This window comes from Panulirus ornatus, chromosome 4 (assembly GCF_036320965.1).
Source record: "Panulirus ornatus isolate Po-2019 chromosome 4, ASM3632096v1, whole genome shotgun sequence".
Taxonomy (NCBI): domain Eukaryota; kingdom Metazoa; phylum Arthropoda; class Malacostraca; order Decapoda; family Palinuridae; genus Panulirus; species Panulirus ornatus.
The window spans coordinates 67717719-67737026 of NC_092227.1; the positions used below are offsets into that span (position 1 = coordinate 67717719).

The 19308-nt window shown below is 39.3% G+C and overlaps 2 protein-coding genes across 8 annotated transcripts in view; one reads left to right on the forward strand and one right to left on the reverse strand.

The window, feature by feature from the left end:
* The window catches only part of LOC139766996 (uncharacterized), a 43791-nt gene extending 43173 nt beyond the window's left edge, over positions 1–618 (forward strand). For all 6 annotated transcript variants that reach the window (XM_071696027.1, XM_071696023.1, XM_071696024.1 and 3 more), the window contains one exon: positions 90–618. In XM_071696027.1, coding sequence (XP_071552128.1) covers positions 90–126 — 37 coding nt within the window. In that variant the 3' untranslated portion in view covers positions 127–618. The remainder of the gene's footprint in view (positions 1–89) is intronic.
* Positions 610–18983, reverse strand: Dph1 (diphthamide biosynthesis 1). Of its 2 annotated transcripts, none has more exons than XM_071696039.1 (4): positions 18826–18983; positions 14016–14796; positions 8779–8944; positions 610–996 (listed from the first exon to the last, which is right to left on the reverse strand). In XM_071696039.1, exons 2-4 carry the CDS (start codon positions 14771–14773, stop codon positions 652–654), a joined length of 1269 nt encoding a protein of 422 aa, XP_071552140.1. In that variant the 5' UTR covers positions 14774–14796; positions 18826–18983; the 3' UTR covers positions 610–651. The 2 variants fall into 2 exon arrangements, with proteins under 2 accessions (XP_071552140.1, XP_071552132.1); XM_071696031.1 differs by having other exon boundaries at positions 18778–18933.
* Between the last annotated feature and the right edge of the window lie 325 nt (positions 18984–19308).

The window sequence follows — 19308 nt, forward strand, 5'->3', positions numbered from 1 at the left end:
GAGTGGGTCTCATAGCATGGAAACATTGTTCAGCTATATATGAACAACATTTTTTAAGATATCTCTTGATTTTTTTTTTCTTTTTTTAGGACTGTAGTGGTATTCTTTATACTGAAGAGTCTGTGATATCCTCATCACAGGATACTGGTTTGCAGTGTTTATAGTTAGCTTACCTAGTAGCAAGCATGCATTGTTTCAAAAGAACAGCAGTGAGAGTAAAAGCAACTGGTTATTTTGGTTTTTAAAGAAGCAGATAGAGAATATGGTATTAGAGAAAGATATTAATAAGCAGAGCAACATTAATGAATATTATGTGAAAAGAGTAGGTAATGTGAAAGGACAGATTTAGTGTACTTGTGAAAAAATATACAGCTTTATTGAGGGAGCACAGTGAGGAGAGGTGGCCACATGCCATCTTTCATTATATGTCTAGGCAGGAAGTTACTAGTTTCTGGTTGAAAGTACAATATGCATAATTAAATTTCTAGCATTGCTTATACCTGTCTGGATTCATTAGTACAGTATGCATAATTAAATTTCTAGCATTGCTTATACCTGTCTGGATTCATTAGTATTTCATTGTAATAGGGCTTATAAGAAAAATAAACGGAATGGTAACATGTTTAATTTGAATGATTACAGTTAATGAAATTATTTATTCTGAGCACCCTGGCACCTTAACCCTTTGCAGCCAGTGCTCCGTGTCAAACCACAAGGACAGGGAGGTTTATGGTTTGGAGTCCACTCTCCTAAGCTTTCATTAGCATAAAAATCCATTGGATAGTTCTGAGAATGCCATTCAGCATGTTTTAGCGCTACAGTTGCCTCATAAGGGGTTAAAAGTGGCCGAGGGAAAGAAGCACCCCAGTCTATAGAAAGTCGGGGGCATGCCACTTGGACCCATGCATCCACATCACTCATGGCTGCTAACTTTGCTGGAAATATTTCAGATAGCAGCACAATGATAAAGTCTTTTCCTGAAGCCATCAACTGCTTCTGAAATTCAGAAAAATTTTATGACAAAGTTTTTCTTTTAAAGAAAAAAATTATTCAACAATTGTTACATTGTATCAGCAGTTGATTATATATAATGAGAATGTTCCTGTATATTTAATTCTAACAAATTTCACTTAAAGGAAATATTTCATTATGTGCATCCTGGCATCTTAACCCTTTACATTTAGTACTACATATTCATTTAATCATAATTACCCCAGGACCAATATCTGTGTAAAAGCCCTATTGTTAGCTAGGACCTTTCCAAATACTCCTACAGCCCAAGAAGCAGAGAAATGTAATCTCCTTTGGAGTGAGAGGTTCTATGAAGACAATGTACTCCAAATGATAGAACCTTGCCAAAGGTGACCTTTCATTCATGATGTAAGGTGTGAGGTGGTTTGATCGTAAGTAATGAAAGGGGAAGAGAGATGTGTGGTAATAAAAAGATTGTGGTTGAGAGAGCAGAAGAAGAGATAATGAGTGAGGAAAGATAGACGAAGAGGATATATGTGTCAGAGGTGGACGGAAAAAGGAGAAGTAGGAGACCAAATTGGAGGTGGAAGGATGGAGTGAAAAATATTTTGAGCAATCAGGGCCTGAACATACAGGAGGGTGAGAGGTTTGCAAGAAATAGAGTGAACTGGAAAGATGTGGTATACTGGGATCGATGTGCTTTCAATGGATTGAACCAGGCCATATGAAGCATCTGGGGTAAACCATGGAAAGGTCTGAGGGCCTGGATGTGGAAAGGGAGCTGTGGTTTAGGTGCAGTACACTTGACAGCAAGAGACTGTGAACAAACGTGGCCTTTTCTGTCTTTTCCTGGTGTTGGTGCTGGTGGGTGCATGGGGGGGGGGTGTGTGTGTGTGTGTGTGTGTGTGTGTGTGTGTGTGTGTGTGTGTGTGTGCTATTTCATGTGTAGCAGGATGGTGACGGAACTGGATGAAGGCATTTCTTTTTTATTCATTATACTTAATCATGGAACCATGGAAGCGGAAGTGAATCATAGGGTGGGGGAGGGGGCGAAAATCCTGGGAGCCTTGAAGAATGTGTGGAAGTAATAGTGGTTCCAACAATGTTGTATGGTTGTGAGGTGTGGGCTATGGATAGAGTTGTGCGCAGGAGGGTGGATGTGCTGGAAATGAGATGTTTGAGGACAATGTGTGGTGTGAGGTGGTTTGATCGAGTAAGTAATGTAAGGGTAAGAGAGATGTGTGGAAATAAAAAGAGCGTGGTTGAGAGAGCAGAAGAGGGTGTTTTGAAATGGTTTGGGCACATGGAGAGAATGAGTGAGGAAAGATTGACCAAGAGGATATATGTGTCAGAGGTGGAGGGAACGAGGAGAAGTGGGAGACCAAATTGGAGGTGGAAAGATGGAGTGAAAAAGATTTTGAGTGATCGGGGCCTGAACATGCGGGAGGGTGAAAGGCGGGCAAGGAATAGAGTGAATTGGAATGATGTGGTATACCGGGGTTGACATGCAGTCAGTGGATTGAATCAGGGCATGTGAAGCGTCTGGGGTAAACCATGGAAAGTTGTGTGGGGCCTGGATGTGGAAAGGGAGCTGTGGTTTCGGGCATTATTGCATGACAGCTGGAGACTGAGTGTGAACGAATGGGGCCTTTGTTGTTTTTTCCTAGTGCTACCTCGCACACATGAGGGGGGAGGGGGATGGTATTCCCTGTGTGGCGAGGTGGCGATGGGAATGAATAGGGGCAGGCAGTGTGAATTGTGTGCATGGGTATATATGTATATGTCTGTGTGTGTATATATATGTGTACATTGAGATGTATAGGTATGTATATTTGCGTGTGTGTGTGTACATTGTGTATGGGGGTGGGTTGTGCCATTTCTTTCGTCTGTTTCCTTGCACTACCTCGCAAACGCGGGAGACAGCGACAAAGCAAAATAAAAAATAATACTTAATCACCGTCTCCCGCATAAGCAAAGTAGCGCAAGGAAACAGATGAAGAATGGCCTAACCCACCCACATACATATGAATATACATAAACGCCCACACATATATACACATATATACACATGTATACATTTCAATGTATACATACATATACATACACAGACATATACATATATACACATGTACATATTCATACTTGCTGCCTTCTTCCATTCCCATCACCACTCCGCCACACATGAAATAGCGCTAGGAAAAGACAAGAAGGCCACATTCGTTCATACTCAGTCTCTAGCTGTCATGTGTAATGCATTGAAACCACAGCTCTCTTTCCACATTCAGGCCCCACAAAACTTTCCATGGATCACCCCAGATGTTTCACATGCCCTGGTTCAATCCACTAAAAGCACGTCGACCCTGGTATACCACATCGTTCCAATTCACTCTATTCCTTGCATGCTTTTCATCCTCCTGTATGTTCAGGCCCTGGTTGTTAAAAATCTTTTTCACTTCATCCTTCCATCTCCAATTTGGTCTCCCGCTTCTCCTCGTTCCCTCTACCTCTGACACGTACATCTTCTTTGTCAATCTTTCCTCACTCGTTCTCTCCACGTGACCAAACCATTTCAACACACTCTCTTCTGCTCTCTCAACCACACTCTTTTTATTGCCACAAATCTCTCTTACACTTTAATTACTTACTCAATCAAACCACCTCACACCACATATTGTCCTCAAGCATTTAATTTCCAACACATCCCCCCTCCTCTGTGCAACCCTATCAACTGCCCATGCCTCACAACCACATAACATTGTTGGAACCACTATTCCTTCAAATATACCCATTTTAGCTCTCCAAGATAATGCTCTCGCCTTCCACACATTCTTCAACGCTCCCAGGACCTTTGCCCCCTCCCCCACCCTGTGACACTTCCGCTTCCATGGTTCCATCTGCTGCTAATTCCACTCCCAGATATCTAAAACACTTCACTTCCTCCAGTTTTTCTCCATTCAAACTTACATCCCAATTAACTTGTCCCTCAACCCTACTTACCTAATAACCTTTCTCTTATTCACATTTACTCTCAGCTTCTTTCACACACTTTACCAAACTCAGTCACCAACTTCTGCAGTTTCTCACTCAAATCAGCCACCAGCGCTGTATCATCAGTGAACAACAACTGACTCGCTTCCCAAGCCCTCTCATCCACAACAGACTGCATACTTGCTCCTCTCCAAAACTCCTGCATTCACCTCCCTAACCACCCCATCCATAAACAAATTAAACAACCATGGAGACATCATGCACCCTTGCTGCAAACCGACATTCACTGGGAACCAATCACTTTCCTCTCTTTCTACTCGTACACATGCCTTACATCCTTGGAAGAACTTTTCACTGCTTCTGGCAACTTACCCCCCACACCATATACCCTTAATACCTTCTACAAGGTATTACGTGTACGTGTAGGAAGAGAGGAAAGTGATTGGTCCTCAGTGAATGTAGGTTTGCGGCAGGGGTGTGTGATGTCTCCATGGTTGTTTAATTTGTTTATGGATGGGATTGTTAGGGAGGTGAATGCAAGAGTTTTGGAAAGAGGGGCAAGTATGAAGTCTGTTGGGGATGAGAGAGCTTGGGAAGTGAGTCAGTTGTTGTTCGCTGATGATACAGCGCTGGTGGCTGATCCATGTGAGAAACTGCAGAAGCTGGTGACTGAGTTTGGTAAAGTGTGTGAAAGAAGAAAGTTAAGAGTAAATGTGAATAAGAGCAAGGTTATTAGGTACAGTAGGGTTGAGGGTCAAGTCAATTGGGAGGTGAGTTTGAATGGAGAAAAACTGGAGGAAGTGAAGTGTTTTAGATATCTGGGAGTGGATCTGGCAGCGGATGGAACCATGGAAGCGGAAGTGGATCATAGGGTGGGGGAGGGGGCGAAAATTCTGGGAGCCTTGAAGAATGTGTGGAAGTCGAGAACATTATCTCGGAAAGCAAAAATGGGTATGTTTGAAGGAATAGTGGTTCCAACAATGTTGTATGGTTGCGAGGCGTGGGCTATGGATAGAGTTGTGCGCAGGAGGATGGATGTGCTGGAAATGAGATGTTTGAGGACAATGTGTGGTGTGAGGTGGTTTGATGGAGTAAGTAACGTAAGGGTAAGAGAGATGTGTGGAAATAAAAAGAGCGTGGTTGAGAGAGCAGAAGAGGGTGTTTTGAAGTGGTTTGGGCACATGGAGAGAATGAGTGAGGAAAGATTGACCAAGAGGATATATGTGTCGGAGGTGGAGGGAACGAGGAGAAGAGGGAGACCAAATTGGAGGTGGAAAGATGGAGTGAAAAAGATTTTGTGTGATCGGGGCCTGAACATGCAGGAGGGTGAAAGGAGGGCAAGGAATAGAGTGAATTGGAGCGATGTGGTATACCGGGGTTGACGTGCTGTCAGTGGATTGAATCGGGGCATGTGAAGCGTCTGGGGTAAACCATGGAAAGCTGTGTAGGTATGTATATTTGCGTGTGTGGACGTATGTATATACATGTGTATAGGGGTGGGTTGGGCCATTTCTTTCGTCTGTTTCCTTGCGCTACCTCGCAAACGCGGGAGACAGCGAAAAAAAAAAAAACCTTCTACAAAGTATCTCTATCAACCCTATCATATGCCTTCTCCAGATCCATAAATGCTACATACACATACATTCTTCAAAGCAAACACCTGATCCACACATCCTCTACCACTTCTAAAACCACACTGCTCTTCCCCAATCTGATGCTCTGTTAATGCCTTTACCCTCTCAATCAATATCCTTCCGTATAATTTCCCAGGAATACTCAACAAACTTATACCTCTGTAATTTGAACATTCACCTTTATCCCACTTGCCTTTGTGCTGTATAAGGAGAGTTCACACTTGTGGGACTCTGTCTCTTGAAAATTCTCTAGTAATTATACAACTTCTTACATTTATGTATGATGTCAGCATTAACCATGTTTTCAGTCATTTCATTCCAATCATCACCCATGCCTATAGTATAAATGTACCCCTTTATATACTTTTAAATAAGCTTGTTACTAAATTTCACACTAAGTCCTCTAGTTTTCCTATCCCTACATCTTTTGAAGACCTGTTGACTACCTGCATCATCAATCTAACTTAAAATCTTAAAAGTTGTGATAAGTCATTGCTAGCTTTTCTGTCTTCCAAGCTGGGTAAATTTTCCCTATAACTCAGCCATCTTAATTCTGATACTATATTTTATTACTTTCACTAGTAACTCTTTTTGCTTCTTTTGGTACACTGACCAAATCTGAGAAGCATAATCTGGTCATGGCCTCGTGTAAGATATGAACAGTTTGCTACATGTTTCCTTACCCAAATACTTGAAAGCTATTCTAACATTTCCCAACAAACAGTTTGTCTCCCTGAGTATTCTCCTAAATGTGGGACTCTAGTAACAAGTTAGGGGTCAACTCCCAAGTCAATCACACACAATAATCCTGAAGCTCATTTTCTGCTAGATAATAATGATGTGGCCTTCTTCACTCTGTCCCATCCTCATTACTTTACATTTGCTTGGACTGTATTTTATCTACTATGGAAGGAGTCAGTTTAGGTCCCACTGTAAACTAATGCAATCCTCCTCACTTTTCATGTCTCTTATGACCTTGATATTTTCTGCAAACACATTCAGGTAGGAGTCCGTATCTTCAAGCAAGTCATTTTCAAAATGTATATTTCACTAAAACCTTGCTGTCTTATCACTTGAGTAATTTCTCCCTAGTAGATAGTCATTCATTTGCTTTTTAAATTTCTTTTCCAGAATCTTACAGACCACAACTGTCAGTGAGACCGGTCATAGATAGGTATGAAATTTGCCCTTTTCCCTTACCCAGGCAATTTGCCATTCTCCAGTGACATTTTGAACAGTCATGATCTCATGTATCTGCACACATCTTCAGCAGATATGATGAAATTTCGTAAGATGCTATGTATGGGTCAAGATCTTTCAGTATACTATTAAAGTCTTTTCTAGATATCTTAATGTTTTCTAAAACCTCCCACTTCCACCTCCCTGGTGTTGAGGCTATAGTTCTACCACTGTCAAAACACTTTTCATCTTGCTATTCAGTTCCTTAGGTATCCTGATATAATCCTCTTCAATTCTTCTCTCTGAATCCTTTAGCCTGATTAGCTGCTCTTTAACTGACAACTGACTCCTAATGAATTTATGGGAAAGTTTTGGTTTCTCTTCTGCTCTGTCCATTATATTCTTTACAAGGTTTCATTGTTCCACCTTTCTTACCCTGCTAAATGTGTTCCTTGCTCCTGAATCTTATACTTCATAAGTGTTAGCTGGCTAAAGTGCTGACTGTATCTTCGCCAATGCACACCTCGTAGGTCCTTTGCTTTGTAATCTAGGGCCCACACCTCACACCCTTACAACACCAATGGGATGACTATACTATAATACATATCCATTTTTGCCCACATTCCTCAATGGGCTTTGGGCCTTCAACCCCACACTCATCCCCTGGTTCACTTCAGATCCCATGGTTCCATTCATTTCCATGTCTGCTCCAAGATGAATTAAACAATCCACTTCTTCCAAGTTCTCTCTGTTCAAACTTACACTCCAATTAACTTGTCTCTCTACTGCTAAACCTAGTAACCTTGCTTTTATTCATTTCTACTCTCAACTTCCTCCTGTCATTCACTCTCACAAACTCACAAATCAGCTTCCAAAATCTCTTGCTTAAATCTACCATTAAAGCCATGTCATCAGCAAACAAAACCTGATTCACCTAGGTCCCCCCACCACAATGGCACTATACAAGCATTCTATCAATCGTTAGGCACCTCTCTGTGAGTCATTACCTACAATGAAAATCCTAACTAGCCAACAGAACAATTATCTCCTTTCTAGAAATTTAATATCAATACCATCAATTTGCACCACTCCTCTTGTATGTCTTCCATTCACTCACACTCCTTATTAGCAGCTGAACTCCCTCATCCAACCATGCACTACCCTTTCTCACAACATGACTCTCATACATGCCAGCACTACTTCTGCAAATACCTCCCATTCCTTACCCACTCCCCTAGATTCACATGCTTTCAACTTTTTCCATTCTACACTTAAAATCTCTTGGTATCTCGATGTACAAACCTCTCTTTAAAGCTCACTCATTTTCACTACCCTCTTCCCACTTCCTAAAATCTCTACAAACCTTCACCCTTGCCTCCACCAAGTAATGATCGGACATCCCACCAGCTGTCCATCTCATCACAATCACATCCAAGAGCCTCTTTTGCTCACCTATCAATTAGTATATAATCCAACAAAGCCCATCATCATTTACCCCACCCCACTCACACATATGTAATTATGTATGTCCTTTTTAGATAAGATATTTTACAGCACACAACTCCACAAGTTTTTAATATTTATATGCACATCACTGTGTACCCTAAGCCCACCCAATCAAAACTGCTGACACACTCACTTAGCTCTTTCCTATCTTCCTTAGTTCTTTCATTTCCTTGTGTATACAAATTAATAATCATCCATCTCTTGTAATCCATTTTCATTTTTACCTGCATCAGTCTGTGAATGACTTCCTTTCACACATTCTCACAACTCCTTCAGTGGAAATGCTACCCCTTCCTAAAGTCTAACCCTCACACTAACCCCTAACTTTATCCATAGGACATTTCCAAAATATCTCCCCCTTTTCCTTGAGCTTAGTTTCACACAAACTCAGAACATCCAGGTTCCTCTCCTCAAACACACTACCTATATATCCCTTCTCATTCACACACATTCAGACATCCCAATACATTGCTAATGTGACAAAAGATGGTAGACTAACTTGAATGTTTTCAAGAACTTTGGTACTGCCTTGTCTTCCAAGAGTTCCCAATATCAGACCCCATTTTTTGGCCTTGCTTGCCTTATCAATGGCATCTTTTCGAATTTTCTTCATCAGTGGCTGATCATAGTTTTCCTTTGACAGAACCTTGGAATAAGGGTTGTATCTGTAAAGAAAAACCAAGATAAATTAGTTTGTTAAAAATTTAAGTTTTAGCAAAAAATAAACTAATCATATTGAGACGACACATAAGCTATTGTTAACAATAAAAGGATTGAATATTTTTACTAACATTAATAAATCTGTTTAAAAGAATAAAGCAGGGTAGATATATGGCAGGTACTCTTATTCATGTACGATTACAACTACAGAATACCAAAAATCATACAGCACTGGAAAAATAAACTACATTGCAACAGTGCATATCCATATCTCTAATGTGCACATTGGCATTCAAAACCATACAGTTGGAATAAGATGCAGGCTATTTACAACTGCATTTTCAACCACACAGGAGTACCATGATGTCTGGGCTAGTCCTCAACTTTCTAATCCAAAACAAACATGATAAAATTAGGAAAAGGATTTCAATGAGGAGCATGATAAGTGTCAGTATGAAGTGTTATCTATGTTATATTAATTACGTAGAAGTTGTGTGGATTCTGAATTATGGATCATAAGAAAGTATTGGAAGTAACACGACATGATATAACAGATGTACAGTGAAAAAGGACAGGCTTGTCAGAGAGAAGGCATAAAAGATCCACCTACCTTATCATAAGCTATTAATAATTATATACAGAGTACGAGGAAGGGACAGAATTTTTTTTAACAAATTGTGGGTAAGAATAAGAATAATCTAAAAATGTATAAAAGTTTTAATGTGAGAAAAGTTGAACACAAACGAATAACTGTGAGTAGGGGTTGATGGTGGGAAAATGTTAAAAAGACTGGTAAAATTATGAATTTTTCCATGGTCACTTTCCCTTCCCATATTTTCAATGTAGTGGGTAGTATGTCCAGTATGAAAACACTAAAATTTGCATTTAGTTCCTCACATATAGCCTCTTTTGTTTCTATAACCTTTCAATCTAAGTTCTTCAGTCTACTTATCTGTGACTAATTATTTGCTCTTTTTGAAGTCCTGTAACAGCTTTTAGTTTTTTGCATTTTCCACAATGTTTCTTTCATGAATTTTCAACTCCAGATTTAACATTATGATACTTTTAGCCCTTGTTTACTTCAAATGCTGCCTGGCTGTTTTGTTGGGTACGTTTTACCATCATGCATCTCCATTTTCTTTAACTTCCTGATGTCTCCTGAACCATAACTTATTCTTTCTTGATCCCATCTCTCTTCTTCCTTTCAATTTTATCATTCACTGACTCCATCAGTACATATTTTGCAGATCTTACAATACTGTTCCATACTCTTCAAAGTGGAACCACCTTTTCCAATCCATATCTCCCAAAAACCTGAATAGTTCTGTATAGATATTAGCCTTGTATCTGAATTTTACATTTGGTTTTAATGTACACTGCAATATCTTTGCTGACCATATACTCAAATTCCAGCATTGTTTAATCACTCTTCCTAAATGGTCATCAAACCTGAGGTTTTCAATTTTCTGGCTACTGTATGGAACTAGAATTGTGTTCCATGGAACATTTGTGTTACATGCTGTGCAGCACAATTATTGGGAGTATAATCAGAATGGGTCAAGTTAGGGAAATAACAAAAACATCTACATCAAGTTTCATAGTCAAAGTTGGAATTTCCTTCACGTTAAAAGCCAGGGATATAATTACTGCAAAATTCAAACAAGAGTTACAGATTTTAAATGATCAGATTTTTTAGAGGCTGGAAAATGACTGTATAAAGCTTCATGCAATCACATTTTGGAGTTATGTTGCAGGTTAAAGTAAGACTCCTGATAGCAAAAGGATGGAAAACAAATGATGGACAATGCCCACAACAGACTAAGCAACCCTTAAGTGTCTGCCATGCTACACAGATGATACAAAAATGAGATCAAGTGCTGAAGGTGTATATCCCATCTGACTCTATGTTCTGTGTTGTGCTGGTACAGTGCATAATTTCGTACATACATTCTAAGAATCTGAGCCTCAAGATTCTTTCTCCATGTAAATCCAAGGTTTTCAGTTAAACTCCTTATAATCAAAACTTCCAAGCCTATCATTAGCATTTTGTGTTTCAAAGAAGGGCCTGTTTTGCCTCTTCTTGCACAATTGTGCATTTTACACCCAAAAGTGTAAAACAAATTGCATGAGGTTTGAATTTTACAGGCACTTCAAGAAAACTGTGCTAGCAAATCCCATGGTACTAAATGATATTAAGGTGTCCATGTTGTCACTCACCAAGCATTTGTTTTCACTAATACAAAGCTTAAGCTTACAAATTCAACTGTGTGACACACAAAGAGGGTATATACAAATGAATATGACAGTATGAGTTTGGTAAAGTGTGTGAAAGAAGAAAGTTAAGAGTAAATGTGAATAAGAGCAAAGTTATTAGGTACAGTAGGGTTGAGGGTCAAGTCAATTGGGAGGTAAGTTTGAATGGAGAAAAACTGGAGGAAGTAAAGTGTTTTAGATATCTGGGAGTGGATCCGGCAGCGGATGGAACCATGGAGGCAGAAGTGGATCATAGGGTGGGGGAGGGGGCGAAAATTCTGGGAGCATTGAAGAATGTGTGGAAGTCGAGAACATTATCTTGGAAAGCAAAAATGGGTATGTTTGAAGGAACAGTGGTTCCAACAATGTTGTATGGTTGTGAGGCGTGGGCTATGGATAGAGTTGTGCGCAGGAGGATGGATGTGCTGGAAATGAGATGTTTGAGGACAATGTGTGATGTGAGGTGGTTTGATGGAGTAAGTAACGTAAGGGTAAGAGAGATGTGTGGAAATAAAAAGAGCGTGGTTGAAAGAGCAGAAGAGGGTGTTTTGAAATGGTTTGGGCACATGGAGAGAATGAGTGAGGAAAGATTGACCAAGAGGATATATGTGTCGGAGGTGGAGGGAACGAGGAGAAGTGGGAGACCAAATTGGAGGTGGAAAGATGGAGTGAAAAAGATTTTGTGTGATCGGGGCCTGAACATGCAGGTGGGTGAAAGGAGGGTAAGGAATAGTGAATTGGATCGATGTGGTATACCGGGGTTGACGTGCTGTCAGTGGATTGAATCAGGGCATGTGAAGCGTCTGGGGTAAACCATTGAAAGCTGTGTAGGTATGTATATTTGCGTGTGTGGACGTATGTATATACACGTGTATGGGGGTGGGTTGGGCCATTTCTTTCGTCTGTTTCCTTGCGCTACCTCGCAAACGCGGGAGACAGTGGAAAAAAAAAATGACTAATAAAGCTGCTAATCTTGTAAACTAAAATAACATTATGTAGGAAGATGAATTATTTTGTTTTCAATACCACTACAGGAAATTTGCTATTAAAAGTGACAAGTGTATATGGTAGTACAGAGAAATTGCCATAATTCATAGGTTTGGTACCAAGAGCCTTCATGAATTATCAAATCATGAATTCTAATTTAAGTGAATTAAATGGATGTAATTAGTTATGTTCTGGAAACCAAAAAGTACACATAAACTTTCCAAAAAATGCTTCAACGAATACTAAACATCATACATTATACATCAACAAATACAATGAAAATTCAAAATAAAGAAAAAAATGAATGATGGTTCAACTTACGTGATATGACTGGCATGTAATGAATCTGCTGACATAGATTCAGTGGTAGTTTCGTCCTCCACCCTCCTCTCAAGTGCACAATCATACAATTATATACAGAATTTATCAAACATTTTGTTTGTGATACCCAGATTCTTATAGCACATCATTACCTCACAGATTTTTCATCACCAAGTGTCCTTGAATTTGATTATGGAAAATACTTAAAACCCTGAGCTGAGGATGCTTTGAGAGTCCTTTCTCAGTGGAAGCAGAAACTTGCCCACCTTCCCCTTCAATGTATAATCATATGTGTTAAATGAATTCATCAAACATTTTGTTTGTGATATCCAGGTCCTTACAACATATCATCATTACCTCGCTATATTTTTCACTACCAAACAGATTCTTCATTACTAAATTTCCTTATATTTGGCAGTGGAAAATACAAAATGTAAACCCTGGTGTGAGGATGCTGTAAGAGTCTTTTCTAAGCAGAAGCTTGCCCACCGAGTGCACTGACCTAGAGATTCATATATTGCAGCTGTCACCACATGGCTGCTAATTATGAAAATCTGACTTAAAATTAAAAGAAAAAAAAAGGTATAACAGAGGTACCTGTAACTTTGTACTTTTTTTTTATATACTTGTTCGTCATTTCCTGCATTAGTGAGGTAGTGCCAGGATCAGATGAAGAAAAGCCGCTTTCACTTGCATCCAGCATTCATTCTCTAACTTTCATGTGCAATGCACCAAAACCACAGCCCCTCTATCCACAACCAGGCCCTATAAACCTTTCTGTCGTTTACCCCAGCTACTTCATGTGTCCTAGTTCAGTTTAATGATAGTGTGTTTGCCCCTGTGTACCGCAGTGCTCCAATTCACTCAATCCCATGCACATCCCTCACCCTCCTGCATGTTCAGGCCCCAAGCTCTCAGAATATTTTTTCATTCCATCCTTCCATCTCGAATTTGGTTTCTCCTTTCTTATCCCCTCCATTTCTGAAACATATATCCTCTTTGTCATCCTCTCTTTGCTCATTCTCTCCATATGTCCAAGCCATTTCAACACACCCTTTCCAGCTATATCAACCATACCCTTCTTTTAACACCCCTCTTTCTTACCCTTTTATTACTTACTTGATGAAACCACCTCTTACCATGTATAGTCTAAATATTTCATTTCCACCACATTCACTCTCCTCTGTACATTTTCATCTATAACCCATACTACTTACCACTTACCAACTTCAGCAGAAAAGGAAATTCCTGCACATTAATAAACATGATCATGTGAAGTATTGTCTGCTACTCACTCATTCAAATATAATGTATTTCTGTTGCCAAGCTAACATGGATCCCAGTATAACACACAAATATTGAATAGATAAAAATTTACAGCTTGTAATATTACATTAAATAAGAATAGAAAGTAAGACCGCTTGCTGGATATGCTCTTTGTATAGAAATCATATCAACAACATACTCTATACAATAATTCAGTATATCTCAAAATAAATAGTAACTGTTACTTACAAATATGTGGGGATTTCTGGGTTTGAAATCATTATAGACTCCAAGTGGAATCTGCCATCACCAAGACATATGATAGTGTAGCCTTTTGGTATCGGAGGTGATGTACAGCCCAGGACCTCTCCTGGAGATAATGGTCGGCACTGTGGTACAAGAACAGTATACCCACTGCTCTTAAGGTCTTGGGCCATTTTTTGAAGCGAGCCAACAAACTGGATAATTGAAACTAAAGCTAATGGTACTGTTGAAGGAAAGACTGATTTAATGGTCTCTATTAGGTGCACTGTATCAAACTGAATGTCAACAAACACATACAAACAGGGTATAGAGCCTGTTTGATCTATTGGTACAAGGCATGAGTGGCCATAATGAACCATAAAATCTGCGCCAATGGCTCGTGCAGTGAAGTCATCCACACAGCAAGCTCCATATGTTACATCTCCCATTATGGTAGTTTCTGCTCCTGTCCATGACTCAATAATGTCTGCTATTGTTGTAGCAAATAATAATAAGCCCTCAGGAAACTGAAGAGCAACATGCTGTGATTTAGCTTGTTGAATTCTCCAGATAGTTTTTGGTATTTCAAAATTGTAATTTTTGGGTAAAACATCAATTGCCAGCTTAAGTTTTGTATCATTTTCTATCTCAGATGGGACTCCCTTTACAACATTCCGTTTAGGACGAAAAATTTTTCTTTCTCTCTTTGGAGCAACTACCATTTCCTTGTTAACAGTCTCTCCTACTGTCATTCCCTCCTCCATTGTGTCTGAAGGCCATACAGCTCCTGAAAAATATAACAAATTCATTAAATTTCAGCTCTTCTGCCAGCCTGTGGGAATAGAGACTGAAAGCCAAGTAATGCAAATCGATTCCCAAGAAAAAAGTGTATGTATGCCCTTGATCCAGCCAAGGCAAACATGAAAGAATAAGATGTAAAATTTAAGTAAGAATTGAGTTAATTCTTAAATAGCTTGCAATGGCCTTTAGTGTTCCTATTGAAGACAGCATTGATCATAACATGACACCTCTATATATACAGTGTATCCACCTGAGTTATCACACCATTAGTAGCCTATTAAAGGTCTCTTCCATCAGCAGGAAGGCACAGAAAAAAAATTCTGGCCTCAGTATCCCAACAACCACCATTATAAGTTCATGGCCATCAACCTGCAGGCTGTGCATACACAGTGGCCTTAGGGAAAGTATGCAGATTGCTGGATGACTTAGGTGATGAGGAGGAACACTTATTATATGTATCATGTGGTGAGAAAAGTGTAGAACATTCAAATCTAAGGTAGCTTTGAAGTTACAGGAATCCAGTAAAAGGGATCCTGGGGTTGTATAATGAAAAATTAAAGCCTACATTTCATAGTTTTTTATCCATATTAATGAAGCTGATATGGGCACTTTGATACAAAAGAGATAAAAGTGCTGTCAAAACCCAAGAATCAATAGTAACTTAATGGCTGTTCTGTACCTGGTCAAAAAGCCACAGATCATTACTCTTTTACCTAGAGCATACAAAAACTAGAAAAGTGTACATAGAAATCAAAACCAACAAAATCAAATACATTCTTCTTACTTCCTTTGCAGAGAACAAGCAGATATGCTGCAAAAAAAAAAAGTGAAAAATCATTTATACTACACACCAGAATTTCCATGAAAAGTCCTCAATGCATTCAGGACCCTTGCCCCCTCTCTTACCCTATGACTCAATTCAGCTCCCTTGGTTAAACCTGCTGCAAAGCCCACTCCTAGGTGCCGACACATCACTTACCCCACATTCTCTTCATTTCAAACTCACACTCAATCCATCCTATCCCATCTTTCCTCATACTACACCTCAATACCTTACTTTTATTCATATCAACTCTCAACTCCCTCCTTTTACACAGTCTCCCAAGCACTAACTTCTTTAGTTTCATCAGGAAAATGTAATTAACTCACCTCCGAGGTTCCCACCCCCAGCATAGTGCAGACCTGCCACTCTCCAAGACCCTTGCATTCACTTCCCCATCTATGAACTGATTAAACAGCTATAAACTCATGCGGTGTAGCGGTTAGTGTGCCTGACCATGATGCATTCACAGGTTGTCCACAGTCGAGCACACAGGTTCGAATCCTGGCTCAGGGTAGGGTATATACATATATGTATTTATTTATATTCTATTATACTTTGTTGCTGTCTCCCGCGTTATATATATATGTATGTATGTATATATATATATATATATATATATATATATATATATATATATATATATATACATATATTTTTTTTTTTTTTTTTTTTTTTTTTTTCCAAAAGAAGGAACAGAGAAGGGGGCCAGGTGAGGGTATTCCCTCAAAGGCCCAGTCCTCTGTTCTTAACGCTACCTCGCTATCGCGGGAAATGGCGAATAGTATGAAAAAAAAAAAAAAAAAAATATATATATATATATATATTTTTCATACATATTCACTGTTTCCCGTGTTAGCAAGGTGGCGTTAAGAACAGAGAATTGAGCCTAAGGGGGAAATTCCTCACTTGGCCCCCTTCTCTGTTCCTGGTTTTGGAGAAGCAAAAATCTGGAGGGGAGGATTTCTAGCCCCCTACTCCCTCCCCTTTTAGTTGCCTTCTACGACACGCAGGGAACACATGGGAAGTATTCTTTCTCCCTTATCCCCAGGGATATATATATATATATATATATATATATATATATATATATATATATATATATATATATATATATATATATATACGTGCTTTCAGTGGATTGAACCAGGGCATGTGAAGTGTCTGGGGTAAACCATGGAAAGTTGTGGGGCCCAGATGTGGAAAGAGAGCTGTGGTTTCAGTGCATTACACATAACAGCTAGAGACTTAGTGCAAATGAATGTAGCCTTTGTTGTCTCTTCCTAGCGCTACCTCACGTGTGTGTGGGGGAGGGGGTGCCATTTCATGTATGGTGGGGTGGCAAAGGGAATGGATGAAGGCAGCAAGTATAAATGTGTATATGTGTATATATGTGTATGTCTATGTATATGTATGCATACGTTGAAATGTATAGGTATGTATATGAGCGTGTGTGGGCATTTATGTATGTACATGTGTATATAGGTGGGTTGGGCCATTCTTTCGTCTGTTTCCTTGCGCTACCTCGCTAACGCGGGAGACATCGATAAAGCAAAATAAATATAACATAAATATGTGTATTTTTTCCTCTAAGGCTCAGTCCTCTGTTCTTAACACTACCTCGTTAACGCGGGAAATGGCGAATAGTATGAAAAAATATTTTTTCATACATATTCGCCATATCCCGTGATAGCTAGTTAACGTTAAGAACAAAGGGCAGAGCCTTAGAGAGAATATCCTCACTTGGCCCCCTTCTCTGTTCCCTCTTTTGGAAAAGTAAAAATGGGAGGGGAGGATTTTCAGCTCCCACTCCATCCTCTTTTAATTGCCTTCTATGACATGCAGGGAATACTTGGGAGTACTCTTTCTCCCTGACCCAAGATATATATATATATATATATATATATATATATATATATATATATATATATATATATATCTTTCTTTCATACTATTTGCCATTTCCCGCATTAGCGAGGTAGCGTTAAGAACAGAGGACTGGGCCTTTGAGGGAATATCCTCACCTGGCCCCCCTTCTCTGTTCCTTCTTTTGGAAAATTGAAAAAAAAACGAGAGGGGAGGATTTCCAGCCACCCGCTCCCTCCCCTTTTAGTCGCCTTCTACGACACGCAGGGAATACGTGGGAAGTATTCTTTCTCCCCTATCCCCAGGGATAAAATATATATATATATATATATATATATATATATATATATATATATATATATATATATATATATCATCCCCGGGGAAAGGGGAGAAAGAATACTTTGCCGATGATACAGCTCTAGTAGCTGATTCGTGTAAGAAATTGTAGAGGTTAGAGACTGAGTTTGGAAAACTGTGTGAAACGAGAAAGTTGAGAGTAAATGTGAATAAGAGTAAGGTTATTGGGATCAGTAGAGCTCAAGTACAAGTTAACTGGGATGTAAGTTTGTATGGAGAAAAATTGGAGGAAATGGTGTTTTAGATATCTGGGTGTGAATTTAGCTGTGGATGGAACCATGAAAGTGGAAGTGAGTCACAGGGTGGGGGAGAGGGCAAAGTTTCGGAGAGCAATGAAGAACGTGTGGAAAGAGTGAACGTTATCTCGAAGAGCAAAAACTAGTATGTCTGAAGGAATAGTAGTTTGAACAATGTTATATGGTTGTAAGGCATGGGCTACAGATAGAGGTAGGTTAGGTTAGGTGAGGAGGGTGGATGTGTTGGAAATGAAATGTTTGAGGACAATATGTGGTGTGAGACGATTTGATTGAGTAAGTGATGAAAGGGTAAGAGAGATGTGTGAAAATAAAGAGTGTGGTTGAGAGAGCAGGATAGGGTGTGTTGAAATGTTTAGACAAATGGAGAGAATTAGTGAGGAAAGATTGAAAAAGAGGATATATGCGTCAGGGGTGGAGGGAAGGAGAAGCGGGAGACCAAATTGGAGGTGGAAGGATGGAGTGAAAAATATTTTGAGCGATCGGGGCCTGAACATAGAGTGAATAGGGACGATATAATACCCGAGTCGACGTGCTATTAATCGACTGAACCAGGGCATGTAAAGCGTTACAAAATAAGTAGCATCCTCACTAATGTTGTCATGGCTCTATACAGAACTGTACTTTATTGATGCAAGTCATTATCCAAGTATGTTATATTCCATACCTTTAACCACCAAAGAGGTAATAAACAGGATAATCATTTCCTTCTCACCAAGGTAGCAAATGTAATTCGTTATTATTTGCCCTTATTTATTCGTAGTTTCTTTAAATGCTCCAGTCCTCGTGGTCGGAGAAAGTGGTGGTGTTGTGGTTCGATCAGCTGAGTCTGTGTACGTCGCCTCTGCCCAAACTCACCAAAGCTCTGGGAAGCTTTTGACCTGTTTTCCTTTCTGTATTTCGGTGTCATGTTTGTGCTATTTAATAAGATCGTCTGATGGACTTTTACACAGTTATATTATATATATATATATATATATATATATATATATATATATATATATATATATATATATATATATATATATATATATATATATATATATATCCCTAGGGATAGGGGAGAAAGAATACTTCCCACGTATTCAATGCATGTCGTAGAAGGCGACTGAATGGGGAGGGAGCGGAGGCTGGAAATCTTCCCCTCTCGTTTTTTATTTTCCAAAAGAAGGAACAGAGAAAGGGGCCAAGTGAAGGT